The 15,454-nt window shown below is 34.3% G+C and overlaps 1 protein-coding gene across 1 annotated transcript in view; it reads left to right on the top strand.

The window, feature by feature from the left end:
• The window catches only part of KATNAL1 (katanin p60 subunit A-like 1), a 97,646-nt gene that overhangs the window by 53,250 nt on the left and 28,942 nt on the right, over positions 1 to 15,454 (top strand). Inside the window, exons 4-6 of the mRNA XM_012642118.1 lie at positions 3,413 to 3,581; positions 13,606 to 13,733; positions 14,132 to 14,237. Coding sequence (XP_012497572.1) covers positions 3,413 to 3,581; positions 13,606 to 13,733; positions 14,132 to 14,237 — 403 coding nt within the window. The remainder of the gene's footprint in view (positions 1 to 3,412; positions 3,582 to 13,605; positions 13,734 to 14,131; positions 14,238 to 15,454) is intronic.

Here is a 15,454-nt window from a genome sequence, read left to right as displayed (position 1 = left end):
TCAGGCTGGTCTCGAACTCCTGAGCTCAAACAATCCGCCCGCCTCGGCCTCCCAGAGAGCTAGGATTACAGGCGTGAGCCACCGTGCCCGGCCTCAGAATTTGTGTTTCTTATATTTTTATTAGCTATGAAGAGAGGTGTTTTCTTGTTTATTTTAAAGTTATATAGACTAGTTTGAAGCCCAGCAGCTGACTAGCAGCCTGACTAGCTAGGTTAGGTTATCTTTCTTTTCCAGAAGCTAACTTTACGTAATCTGGCTTATGTTTTGGGCAAAAACTGTACTTGTTCCAAATTACTTCCTCTAAATAATACCAGAATTCTAACAATGTATGGGCAAATAGATGTAACCAAAGAATTTTAAATCATCATCAAACAGAAAGGTAGGGGAAGTAGAAAGAGTGCAATAGCTCCTCAGAAGAAGCCTTTTATATCTATCTATTGGAGAAAATTATAATAGTAAATTAGACCCTATTTCTTAATATGGCATGAAATGAAGGCGTCTTCAGAAGGATGCTTTCAGCTTGCTTTTTCAGTAAACATTATGGTCCTGAGATTTCATTTATGGTTATTGCATGTAGCCGTAATTCATGTTCACATTTGTATTATATTCCATTATGTGAATATTTACTAATTTATGTATCAGTAATTAATATTTGGATTATTTTCAGGTATTTATTACAAGCAGTACTGATAAGAACATTTATATATAATACTGATATTTGATATAGCTTGGAAAGAGGAAGTATTGGAATTTGGAGGAAATCAGGCTTATTTGCATGTGATAAAATAAGGCATATTTTTCTCCCTTCCTATAGGGAAATCTCAAATAGGAGAATTGAGCACAGTGTAGACATTTTTGTCTTTTATCTGCAAGTCAAACTGGTTATTCTTTATATTTGAAGTGCTATAGTACAGTATCAGTCTGTTTGACCTTTAGAGCAGAGGTCAGTGATGCTGTGTAACCTTACTAAAGTCTTTTTTTAAAAACAGACTAGTAAAATAAGCCTTGAGACTTTTATTATTTACACAGCCTGGAAGCTGTCACTGAGTTCTTAAATTGAAGCATAACATTGTGCAGTGATGCACTAGTGGACGAAGTTATGGAACAGAATCAAGGATGTCCTTTGGGAAGTTGACAGAGTCTGTTACGAATGTAATATCAAACTGCAGTGAGATGGAACTGAAGACTTGCAGAGCACAGGCACACTTCCTGTGAGACATGGGACTCGCCACAAATGGCACATCTGGCTTCTTGAGCAGTTTCATTCAGACCATTTATGAGCCCATCACAATACTGAGTGGCAGGACAAGGTCAGCAATGGCAAACACTTGAAATGCAGCCTATGAACAGCTTTGAAATAATTCTTCCATAACACAGCTTTACTGAGCTGGGTATGTGTGCACAATGGACTACAGCAGGACTCCTAAGTGACTATTAAATAGCATGCCGAGGTGGGGAAAGCACAGCTGAGAAGGCAGGAGAAACGTCTCAAGCTTTGCTGTAGTTCACCCCTAAGCAATGAGGTCTCACTGGGAAGCCCAGCAGCTGACTAGCAGCCTGACATGCCGCTGTAAGGGATGGGCTTGCTGTTTGTGAGCAAAGGCTTCAGGCCGGGTGTTGAGTCTAAAAAGCAGGACCCCAAACAAGGACAGAGTATTTAAATAGCAGGCATAGCTGCTAACAAAAGGGGAAACTTGACACATGTTCTGTGTGGAAGAGATTTTCGGTCTCATTATCTTTGGCCATACCCATTAATCTGATTCAGAAAAGACATTTATACATCCACAAATACATATAAATAAAAGTAAAGTTGTACTCCACTACTTTCCATGGCTTCATCAAAACAACGAAAAAAAGTTAAGTCAGAAAATGGTGGTTACATTGAAAATACTAGAAACAGTAATGTAACATTTTAAATTTTTTATTTTTTAACTAGTCTTATCACATTTTGATTTTATTGACAGAATGCTTAAAAGACTACTAATACCCTAGAACCAGTGATGTAATAATACTTTAAATTTCAAAATGCCTTACAGCCATCTTACTATGCACTATTTTCTAGTTCCTTTCCTGTGAATTTCTTTCACAAGATTCCTTATTTATCTTTGTCTCCTTCTAAGGCCATCATAGTAGAGACTGTATATCACCTAATGGGTATTCAATAAATAATTGTTTAACTGGACTGGACTCCAGTGATTAAGATGTCAGTGTATGGTAATAGACATACAGTTTTCACCAGCTTTTCTTATCTTTAGCAATTTCATGATGTAGGTCTAATTCCAATAATTTTGAATATGCTATATAAGACTTGCAACAGGTTAACACCTTTTAACCTTTTCTGTCCCTACTTTGCAACTTTCATGGCTTTTCATCCATTTTCTTGTCTTGCTGGATTCATTGAATTATGTGTATGTGTCATCTTTTCTCATACCAGGAACGAAAACTCCATGATGAGTTAGGTGAATTAAAAGTGTGAGGCTGGAAGGGGGATCATAATAGATATGGCACATGGATGAAAAAGGAATACACATATGGGATCTACAAATACAGACACAACTGTAGAGAGAGAAAAGGTAGGAAAATAGAGATAGAAACAGTTCAAGAAAAAAGAACTAAGATTAGATATGAAGTTACAGTGTCTTACCCAAGACCCAAAAAGAGACAGATACTTACTGAGGAACCTCAAAACTTGACCATTTGAAGGAGACATGGTTCACATGACATGAAACAAAGTATGCCACTTTGTATAGTTACATTTATATATTTATCAAAATTCTTAATCACATTTGGAGGCCTATGTAATTGGAACCATCCTTTGATTTTAGACACCTGCAAAGCATGAATATTTTTACATATAAGTTACTTCGTTTATAAGAAAGTAATTGTTAAGCCCTGTCATTTGTAATTTGATGAATGAAATGTTGAGTTTTCCAGTACAGAAGCAGAGAAAATCATCTTGATTGTAAAAAAATAAATAAATAAATTAGTAAACTGAAGATAGACATATTTTGAATTTCTGCCCTTTCAGCTTTTAATGCATTTTTTTTTTAAAGTTGCTTATTCTTGGTTTAGGACAATAATGAATAAAATTGTTGACTTTTCCTTACACTATTAAGATTATTAGATGGGAATAGTCTGTGTTGCCCTCTATTGGTGATTAATAGTTACTTTTGACAAAATAATTGCTACCATATGTGTCATTTATATGTATTTAATAATTGTATCAGCCAGTACATTTTAGAGAAAAGAATTTTTAAAAACTAACCTAATAGTTGTGGCCATGAATTGGCAAAAGGTGGAAAAACAAGATTTGGGGCTTCTTGATTTAACAGTTTTATTGACTAAAGTAGTATTGAAATACTTTTGCCTGTGATTAATTTTAGTTTTAACTTTATTTATTTTTTTTTGTCAGAGCTCCACCCCAGATCAGGCGTCCCAGTCGAGAAGTAAGACCGCTGAGGAAAGAAATGGCAGGCGTAGGCGCCCGGGGACCTGTAGGCCGAACACATCCTATATCAAAGAGTGAAAAACCTTCTACAAGTAGGGACAAGGATTATAGAGCAAGAGGGAGAGATGACAAGGCAAGACTCTGTTTCTTTGTAATTCGCTAACTTGAAGCCCATGACTTTTGGTGAATATTATGATTTTTGTTGACTTTTCAAGGTTTTGATGTGGAAGAGTTAAAAAAAAGTCTTGATTCAAAACCTAAGCCTTCTTTGTATTTCGAAGGCCATGCTGCAATGCAAATAACTTCAGAATAATGTATATACCCACGTTAAAAATATTTAGTAAAATGGATCCTTTGTAGCAATATTCAAAATAGAGTTTTAAAATTTTTTTGAAAATATTTTAACAAATATTCTGAATTAAAATGAACAATAAATGAAAACAATTGTAGGGAAAAGACTTGTAAGAAAGTAGAGATATATATTCACAGAGTAAGATAAGGAATGTGATTTACTACTGCAAAAAATAAATACCTTTGATTCATCCATAAATCGTAGAGTAGAACAAGATTTTTTTTCCTTAGTGAGAAAATATTCCTTCCTTAGGATTCATTGTGCACGTTTACTTATCTAGGAAATTGATCGGTGAGTGAACATAGTACTGGCTGGAAATTCTGTGCTTCCCTTAAAATGGACTTTAAGACAATGGGTTGAAGATAATCTTACAGAGTAAGGAACTAGCAGGATGATTTGATGCATCTCTTAGCCTTGATTTTAGTGAAAAGACCAAAATTTTTAGTGATAGTATTTCCCATTTCCATTGTGATGTCATGAATGAATGATGATGTAATTGAATTGCCACAAAGAAGTTTTCTCATTAGGAATTCTGGATCTGTAATCACATTCATATCATGATACATATAATGAAAATATGACTTATAACTGATAATAAGTTGTCCTTCAAAATGTATACTACATTTGAATATTTTTATTACATGTAATTTTGATTAGTATTGGACTCTAAGTAGACCAACTTCGTAGGCCTTATGGATGTTTAGACCATGATAGAATAAAACTGGTGTTTTCTAAGCATTTCTTTTCATGGGATAGATCTGAAGACATATTCTACCTCTCTGCCTCACTAGGACATTGAAAATGAATTATATTTTTTTATGTTTGTAATTCGGTGGAGCTTTTATGCCATAAAACAGTAGTGATTCTGTCTCAGATCCTTTTTGGGATTAGTGAAGGGTACTAATAAATAAATTTTTCCTGCTGATAAAATTGAACTGGTTCTCCTCTGTTATCAAAAGCCACATAAATGGATACTTGAAAATCTATATCTTAAATATCATCTTTGTTTCTTCTGTTCTTTTTTGTGCAGCTAGCCTTGGTTTGCATTTTAGAGAATAGGGGCTGAAATCCAACCCTCACTTTGTGAATAGCTTTTTAGATAAACTTTTAGGACAGGGTGAGGAACTTTCAGTCTTTAATTTCATATAACAAAAGAGAAGAACCGTGGTCTCGGTTTATTGGCTGCATTTTTGCTAGGCACCATTCAGAGTGATTACACAATAATTCATGAAATAATCCTATGAAGTAGGTTATCTTATTTTCCCCATTTTACAGATGAAGAAACTGGTACAGAGAGCTAAAGTAACTTGCTAAAAGTCCTAGAGTAAAGATGGAGGCTGAAAGAATGGAATTTGTAAAGTTATACATTTTTTTTCCTGTTATCTTAAGAGTTTTCCTATTATATAGTATCCTTACCTACTAAGCTAGATTAAAAATCTGGCTTGGATTTGGAAAAAGAGATCCATAACTATTAAATAAATGCTGGCTTTTAAATATGACTCTTAAGCAAAGAACCAAATAAGCAAACATTTATTAAATGTTACGTACATTTTATTGGAGATTTTAAATTGTCTTTCATTTATAATATTTCCAAATAATTTTTTAAATCCTAATTATTCTTTCATTGACATATGTAAGTACTCAGAATGCCATTGGAAAATAAGCCTTTTATTTAAGGAAAAAACCAACTCTGTAGTTGTTTGGAGGTAAAAGAGATTTTCTGAGTCACTGAGGAAACAAAAGGGACTACAATTTTAAAAAACAAACTAATGAAAACTTCATTAGCATTTGGAAGGTGTATTTGACTCAGTTATGATTGTCCTAACCACTCGAATATTTATTAGAATACTAGAATTCCTAAAACTCACTGAGGGCTGTGTTAGCATTTAAGACAGCTTAGGTGAAACTGATAGATACCCACTTCTGTTGAAAGCTAATTCAAAAATGGGTTTTGGAGATGTCCTCAGAGGTATTGTAGTCCCCAGTGTTTGTTTTTTTGTAAGATTGGTTTTGTACATTGCAACCAGCTTAAAAAAAATTGAAGTAGCATAGACTAGAAAATTCAGAGTTTATTTCTCATAGTAAGAACAGTATTATTTTGAGAAAAAAATATAGTTATATAAATATATTAAAAAATTTAGATATATAAACATGTTTATGTATACTAGCTAATAATCTCACATGCATTTATTATTTTATGTCATGATCAGAATTTTGAAAGCTGCTGCTGTACTCCAACCACTTAACTTTATAGATGTAAAAAAAAAGTGAGGATAAGAGAAGTTAGACATATTTTACCCAAGATCCCTGGTATATTTGGATTTTTAATTTGGTGTTGAGAACTGTATAATAGAACAACTAATGATAGCAGTAGCAGCAATATTACTCTTCCTTGAACATACTTATCTTTTTTGAAGCTTTCAACAAAAACGCCCCTTTTGAGGTTTTTTACATATGTTGATTTGTTTGATCCTTACACAATCCTGTGAGCACAGCATTATTTTCTCTGTTTTACATATGAAGAAATTGAGGCGCTAAAGTCTTAACTGCAAGTAGATGGTGAAACTAGGATTTGAACCTTGTGTGGCTGTTATACCTGAGCTTTTAATCATTATGCTATGAAGCCTCTTATTTGAAAATGCTTACTATCTTGTTTTAATGTATCATGAATATGTCTTTCTTACAAGAGGACAAGTTTATTTTCTGAGAATGATTATGTCTTTTTTTTTTTTTTTTTTTTAAACTGCTAACAGGCTTCAGGTTAGGTCCCAGCTTGAAATGCTGTTTATCAATAAGTAGCAATCACTTTGCATAGTGATCTGTTGAGGCTTTGTAGTTTTCTTTCCCCCTGAGGTCTATAGGGTCATCCATAAGACCAATTTCTACCCCATTTAACACATCTTTATTAAATGTGCACTTTGTGTCAGTCATACTTCTAGGCGTAGAAGTACAAACTTTAATAAATGTAGGTCCTGGCTTTAAGTTAATTATTTTCTCATTGTCACGAGGGAGTCAGATGACTAAATTAACCTTTAAGCTGTATTTTTAAGTCTTACTTGAATGTACCTGGTCTGTTTGGGCTGTTATAATAAAACACCTTAGACTGGGTAGTTTATAAATAATAGCAACTTATTTCTCACAGTTCTGGAGGCTGGGAAGTCCAAGATCAAGGCACTGGCAGATTTGGTACTAGTGAGGGCCTGTTTTTCATAGATGGCATTTCTATGTGTCCTCATGTGGTAGAAGGGGCCAACAGGCTCCTTTAGGCATCTTTTATAAGAGTACTAATCCTATTCGTGAGGACAGAACTCTCATGACCTAATCACCTCCTAAAGGCTCTACCTTTTAATACCAACACATCGAAGATTAGATTTTGACATGTTTTTTGGAAGGACATAAGCATATAGACCACAGCGCCTGGGAAAATCGGATTTATTATTATTTTGCTATTTAAGCTTAGAATCAGTATAGAAATATATGTAGAAGTAACAGATGAATTTTGTATTTTAAAAGGATAGTCTAAAATATTAGGTAGTAGAAGAAATATTTTTGTATTATAGCAAAGAATAAGTTTAATTCATAAAACTCTGATTCTCAAGTATTGTTAAGACTATAGCTTTATGGTTAGTTACTCTGAGTGAAATGAACACTTCTTCCATTGTGATCTCATGATTAAAGCTCTATATTCTTTTAAATAGAATTCAGATTAAAGTGGGTAAATTATATTCACTGAACTCATGTTAAAGTTATTAATCTTAAAAGACTGTATTTCATTGAGTTATATATAACAAATGGCCATTTATGAATGCTTTTCTTCTGATGAGTAAGTCTAGGAATATCTGATTGGAGAGATGTATTGTTTTGAGAGCTGTTGATTGATTGACTATACAAATGAGCAGTGACTTTATAAAAAGCCTTTTTATTGAAGAAAAGTACACAAATTATAAGAGTACTATTTGATGAATGATGATTATATAACCAGTGGTGTGCTGCTATATGTTAATAACTACTTTTATGAAAACAAAGTGTGTGTGTATAATATACACATAATATACACATTCACATACAAGTTTATTATAAATCTGATATAAAGGATGTGTAGCATGTAATTTACAAATAACAAAATATCCTATACTCTATTGTTAATTTCATAGAGCCAGTGGACTGTCACAGAATGCTTTTGCTGATTTTTGCTCAATTCTTATATTTGTAGCCAACCTATGACTACATTTGGTGGAGGAACATAGTGCTGGCATGAATGTTGGTTGATAATTTGTTTTCCTTAATGCATAAGATGATAGTGAAACAATAAAAACATATGCTGGAGCTTCACTCATTCGTGAGTGACTTGAGCACTTTGATGAATTGAATAATAGTTTTCAAATACTGGAAGAATAATCAATTTTTTGTGCTATTTACAATGTAATAACAGAAACTACATGCTTTTAAGTTTAATCTGCATTATTAACATTTTCCCATCACTTTCTTAAGTCTAGACAGTCAAGAAAGCAATAAATCAAGCCCTGATTTGTTGAATTTGCTGATTTCTATGCTATAAATACTTCCAGTGTGACAGATTTCACCATGATGTCACTGGTCAGTACTCAGTTGAGATGAGATGGATAGAAGCCTACCATTTTGTAGTGTTTCCACCACAGAGATACAATAGACTTAAGTAATTCCAAGAGCATAAATAACAGTAAAATAATTAGGATATGAGGAGTTTTGAGTATTTAATTACCTTTTTAAAAAATACAATTCTAAGTTTGTATAATTGAATTTTTACTGATGGCCGTGTTTCATAGCTGGCTCACAAAATTTCTGGAAATTTAATAATTGGCTTTCACAAACCACTAAGAAACATCTTCGGCATCTCACTGCATGTAACCCTTGTAACTACTGTGTGACTACCATGTAATCTATGTAACTGTCAGTTCAGGGGTCAAGAAATTGAACGTTTGGCACCTCCGAAGCCATGTTCATGATCCCTCCCAGTCCTTGCCGCTTCCCTCTTCCTAAATGGTAACCACTATTCTGATTTCTAAATGGCATAAATTAGTTATGCCTGTCTTGAAACTGTATGTATAGTAAGTGTTCATTTGTGTTTGGCTTTTTTGCTTAACATATATTTGTGAGATTCTTCCATGCTGTTGCGTATTTCTGTAGTTTATTTATTTTCATTGTTACATACTATTTCACAGTTAAATCTGTTTTCTTGTTAATGGATATTGGGATTGCTTTTAGTTTGGGGCTATTGTGAGTAATGCTGCTTTGAATAGTTTTATACTTTTCCTTTGATATATATATATAATACATGCATGCATTTCTAGTGAGCATATAGCTAGGAGTGGAATTGCTAGGTCATAGGATATTTATAAATTAAACTTTAGTAAATAACACCAAATAGTTTTGCAAAGTGGTTATACCAATTTCTACTCTTCCCTTCAGTTTCTCCACATCCTTGCCAACACTAGATATTGTCAGTCTTTTTTAGTATAATCATATCTTAGGATTTTACCAGCATATTTCCTGTATATTGAATATTTACCTGATAACTTAGGTTGAAAGCCCTTTCATATGTTCAGTGGCCGTTTGTATTATCAATGACTTGTTTTTAAGAAATATCTTGTTCTGTCCTTTGGATATTAAATCACTCCACAAATTGTTTCTTTGGTGGCAGCTAATTTATAGTGCTAGTTTTTGTTTTTATTTTATTTTTTGCCTTTTTATATTAAATTATAGTAAAATAGTTTTCGTATCTAAATAACTTTGACTAAACTTACGATTTGGAATTCCAAACCTATTTGTGGAAGTTTGTGCTTGCCTGTTTTGTTTTTTTTTTTACTCACTGTTTATTTTCTTTTCCTGTACAAGTGTCGGTTTAGTCTTTGAGAGGAGATGAGCTCTTAGGTCATAGGAAGATTTGTGTCATCTTTTTCTTAGATAGAACAGTTTTATTATATTTCAACCTTGCCCAGTGAGAGTTCTTAGCTTCTTGATTTTAGAATGTGCGTATCCTTATTGGACTATTCTAAGTTTTCCACTTTCAGGGCTTTCTTAATAGGAGTTCATGAGCTCTGTTTAAATGCGATATTTCTTATATAGTAAGATTAAATGTGGAATCTTAGTAGCTATATTTAAGTTTTTCTTATCCTTTCTCAGAATCCACCACTCATTCTAGCCATTCTATGTACTACAGAAAGTGTAAAATAAAACATGGAATTCTTATGTTGGATATAAATTCTCACTACCTAACAAAAGAGTTGATTCCTTTGTTGGACAGAATCCATTGTTAGAAAATTCATTCTTGGCTGATCTGAAATCTGCCTCTTTTGTTGCTTTATATTTTGGCCCTGGTTCTTTCCTTTGGAGTAATGTAGAGCAAGTCGGTTGTGTTGCTCCATTAGCATTTGTTTATTTAACTTAAATGTCTCTAGTTTCCTTCTTTGTATGACATGGGTTTTGAACTCTAGCGCCCTGATCATCCTTCCTGGGTGTGATTCATTTGTCAGTATTTCTCTTAAAATACAATAACCCAACGCTGATAACTGACCACGTTTCACTTAATCTGCCACTGTGAGAGGCCGCATAGTAAAATGTGAAAACCACTATTTGTATTTTAGGATAGTCTGTATCATTTATTGACTCTATAATATTTGATTAGTCACTTTGAGCCTCATTTTCTACAAATAGAATAATTACCCAATAGATGATTAACAAAGCTTTTTTGATATGAGTAATTTAGATATTAGTAAAAAGAAGCTAAAATATTTTGCTTTCATGAGAAAAGTGTTTCAGCCTTTATGCTAAATATAAATTCTTGCTAATGTTGACCGTAGTCAACTAAAGTAAAAATCTAAGGAAAGAATTCTAAGATCATTTCACTGACATTGCAGCTAATACTATTAACATACAGATAATAATATCTTGGGCAAGGTTAGTTTTATTGCCTGAAACTAACAGTTTCTTTTAGGTATTGCCTTTAATCTAGCTAGTTAACTGGTACCATAGTTATTTACATTTGATATCCCTCTTCTAATTTATTAAATATTTAACTATTTGTTATGAAGGGTAATTGTCACCCATTTTACTAATTTCCTGGTGTAACCAAATTAATTATTTAATTTTAGTTTTTCTTAGTCTGTTTTTCAATATCCTCACCATTTTGATTTGAAGAAGTTCCCAGAATCTTCTTTGGAGAACTTAATGTGTATTCAGGTCCCATCTGTATCATCGAGAAACTTCAGATTCTCAGTCAAGTTGTTTAAGTGGCTTATACCACGTTTCCTCTTCTGTGCAGTGAGAGGCTTTTACTTCTTTTGTTTTCCTGCTCTTCCCCATCCTTTTTCCATAGAGCAGACATAAGAGTCATCTAAAAATATAAATCAGATCATGTCATCCCCGTGCCCTTAAAATAAAATCCACACTCAGCTCTACCCATGTCTCCAACCTCTTCCTTCTGCTTAATACCTTTTAGCCACACTGACTACACTCAGGTTTTTTGACAGCACTTCACAGTTTATAATTATGTGTGTTTTTGCTTTGTTTACTTGTTACTTGTTTCCTCCGTTAGATTAGATGCGTGATGAGGGCAGAAAATGTATTTTCATTCACTGTTTTAAAACCTAATGCACAGTAAAATGTGTTGCATGTAGTAGATGCTTAAATATTTACTGTTCTTAAAATCCTATGATTCTTATTATTTTCAGATAGGTGTGCAGTTTTTCCTTTCTCTTTGTGTAGTCTTTGTCAAGTCCTCCCCTGCCACTTGGACATTCATGTTAAAATGAATTTTAATTTTAATTTGGTAAGTCTCAAATTACAATGCCATAGGAAGTCTTAAGTCCCAGATATATCCGTTTCTGTTGCATTCTTTAGTTGATTTATTTCTAGAATAGCTTTATTTATTTTTTTTTTTTTGAGACAGAGTCTCACTGTGTTGCCCGGGCTAGAGTGAGTGCCGTGGCGTCAGCCTAGCTCACAGCAACCTCACACTCCTGGGCTCAAGCGATCCTCCTGCCTCAGCCTCCCGAGTAGCTGGGATTACAGGCATGCGCCACCATGCCCGGCTAGTTTTTTCTATATATTTTTAGTTGTCCAATTAATTTCTTTCTCTTTTTAGTAGAGACGGGGTCTCGCTCTTGCTCAGGCTGGTTTCGAACTCCTGAGCTCAAACAATCCGCCTGCCTCGGCCTCCCAGAGAGCTAGGATTACAGGCGTGAGCCACCGCGCCCGGCCTAGAATAGCTTTAAAGTGTTCCCAGTGATTTGTTTGAATGTGACTTTGTAGCTTTGGCCTATATATGCTATAAAATGTGATTCTATACTGAGCTTATTTTAAATTTGTTAATGTTATGTTTCTTGTGTAGGTGTGCCAGAAATTTACTCCTTTCAATAGTGCCAATATTGATATTGGTTATATGAAATGTAAGAATCTTCCTGAAAATTGCTTAATACTACTTCCATACTGCCCAGAAAGAGTAAATTGTTCATTTTTTGGGTCAAGTCACCGGAATGCTGTTTGGTCATCTACCTTGTGACTTAAAACAACTAGAACATCTGCCTAAGGGAGCCACTTCGTCCTCTCCCAGCACTTTTACTCGGGCCTTTTGTCTGTCTCAGAAAAAGGAGGATTAGAAAGTTTCATCCTGTTCTATTATCTCTTTTCAGATTGACATTTAGGAGACTGACTCATTTTGACCATTTTCCCCCTTCATGTTTACATTAGACAGTTAATGTGGGGCTAAAGCTCTGGGGAGATAACTTGGTTCTGCCTGCTCAAGTAGTTCCAGTAGTTGGGCTATCTTTGGCAAATGAGTACATTTCATGTAAAGCTCTTCAAAACTGAATAAATCTTGGCAGAACCCCATAGAAACCATAGCATATAATTCTTTTTTTAAAGCACCATATTATTAAATGAAGAATTTGGAGTAAATCAGACTGCTTTAATGGTGTTAATAATACTATTTTAAAAGGTCCTTTTACCATCGTCTTTATGATTTTACCAAGTGACTTTACGGTATGTCCCAAGGACCTTAGTAGGAAGAAACCCTGAATCCTAAGGAGGTACTTAAAGTAACAAGGAAAAGGCTTTGTGAGATGCATTGCAGAGTCCCAACTCTTGCTCATCTGCAGCCTCTTTCTTGGATGCTTTGGAGGATCTAATTGTTGTGCCATACACAACCTGTTCGTAAGCTGTAAGTGACTCAGCCAAGCACAGGCAGTATGATGTGAAGGGCATAGGTTTAGGGAGGCAGGAAGAACTGAGTTAAAATCTCTACCCTGACATTTATTAGTGAACTTGATTAAGTTACTTAGCCTTTCTGAGTCCTAGTTCCTCATCTGTAAAAAGAAGGAAAAATACTATCTACCTTGTAGAGTTGTTGTATGAAGTGAGATAATGTATGTGAGATTTTCTGCCAAATAGTAAGCTCTCAGTAAATTAATTTTCTTTCTTCCTCTACATTAATATTCTAAATAGTCTCTAGCAGTGGTGGAAATCCTCTGCATCCATGAATTCAAAGGTAGGCTTTCCTAATCTGTTGGGATCTAGCAAGGATCATTTTAGTCTTACCTGCACTGTCCCCCACATGAATGTAGATTTTAAGTTTTTAATAAAGTTGACCAGTCCGTCTATTTCCGATGAATTAAATAGAGGAGGATGGCATTTGAGTAATAAGAAAATACTATCTTAAAATAATAAATATTATTTAAAAAGCGATTACATTATAATGTTTTGAAAGTTTAATGATGTTAATTAAAATTATCCTGTTATTGGCCAGCATGTTTTTTATACCTATCACCAGGGAAGGAAGAATATGCAAGATGGTGCAAGTGATGGTGAAATTCCAAAATTTGATGGTGCTGGATATGATAAGGATCTGATAGAAGCCCTGGAGAGAGACATTGTATCCAGGAATCCAAGTATTCATTGGTTAGAGTCTTTTAAATTATTGAATTACAGTAGAGGAGAAAACAAGTTATAGGCTGGCTTGTTATAAGTCTTCTCTTGCTATCCATTAATCTCCTGATTATGACTTCATTCATGACATGAGAGTACAGAATTGATGGGAAAGTTCCTTTGTCAGAATATAACCAAGGATTTTACATATTAATTTGATGTTCATATAGCTGACAAAGGTTGTTAATTGAATAACATATCCTAATTAATAACTGCAGTATGTTTTCACTGATCTTTTTATGGAGTAAGAATTAGAATAATTTTCTTAATAAAAGAATAATTTTATAAGTAAAAAAATTAAAAGAATAGTTTTGACTATAAATCAAGCTGTCCCTGAATAACCACTATGAAACTTTGCTGTTCTTGCAAAGGGATGACATCGCAGATCTGGAAGAAGCTAAGAAGTTGCTAAGGGAAGCTGTTGTTCTTCCCATGTGGATGCCTGACTTTTTCAAAGGAATTAGACGGCCATGGAAGGTGAGAATTTATTAAAATAGTTTTGGTATAAGAATGATAACACATGATAATGAAAGGCAGCATTGGTGTAGTTTTTTATGTGTGTAACACAGTTTGTAAAGGTCGGAGGAGGTTTATATACACCCAGAACACCTGGATTTGAACTTGCAGTTGAGATGTGCTACATCTGCATGACGGGAGAAATGGACTTGGAATGTAGAAACCGTAGTCTTTAGGTAAAGTCACTTCCCTCAGATGTGCAGAGCTAGAGAATAGTTTTAAGAATTTTCTAGATGTTTCTATAAATAAAAAATTTAGTAAATAGAAATAGCGCATAGTCTTAATAATAATTTGATAACATAAATACTTTTCCAAAAGTTGGCATGTTTCTCAGTGATGATTAATTATTTTGATTATTGTTTAATCTAGGCTTGATACAATTCTCAAACATAATCAGAATATTTGTTTCCTTCCAGCTTGCCCCTGGCTTAGAGTTTTAAAGCTCAGGGCTAGTTCCCCCTAAGTCCAGCGTTTTCATTTTAGCATATTAAAAAACTCTCCTAGGCTGCCTGGAAGCTCCTACCTTCCTTGGTATCTGGAACTTTTTTGTTGTTGCAGTCATATACAGAGTTTTCACTTATTTTGACTGGTATAATGAAATGACAGCATGGTGTTACTTTGCCCTTCTGAGTTAGCTAGGAAGGTCCATTTCTTTGTTTAACACCTCTTCCTCTGTTCATATGCCCAAAATTAGAGGGGAGGAGAAATTGTGTATTTATATCAATAGCTTAGAGCACTCATGGCATTTTGATTGCTTCTAACAACTTGAAAACTTCTACAGACTACATTTGTTACACATTTACCTTATTTTGGGAACTTATTACCCCCCCTCACCTTTACTATAACTTTTAAAGCAATATTTAAAAGACAAGTTTTTTTGTTTTTCTTTTTTTTATGAAGGGGGCTAGTGAGGGAGGGGAGTTCAGTTTCCTTTTTTTTCTTCTTTTTTTTGAGACAGAGTCTCACTCTGTCACCCTGGGTAGAGTGTAGTGGTGTCATCATAGCTCACTGCAACCTCCAACTCCTGGGCTCAAATGATCCTCCTGCCTCAGCCTCCTAAGTAGCTGGGACTACACAATGCCTGGCTAATTTTTCTATTTTTACTAGAGATGGGATCTCACTCTTGCTCAGGTTGGTCTTGAACTCCTGAGCTCAAGCGATCCTCCTCCCTCGGCCTC

Source organism: Propithecus coquereli, unplaced genomic scaffold, assembly GCF_000956105.1.
Source record: "Propithecus coquereli isolate 6110/MARCELLA unplaced genomic scaffold, Pcoq_1.0 Scaffold175, whole genome shotgun sequence".
Taxonomy (NCBI): Eukaryota; Metazoa; Chordata; class Mammalia; order Primates; family Indriidae; genus Propithecus; species Propithecus coquereli.
This window is presented reverse-complemented; position numbering and strand designations above follow the sequence as displayed.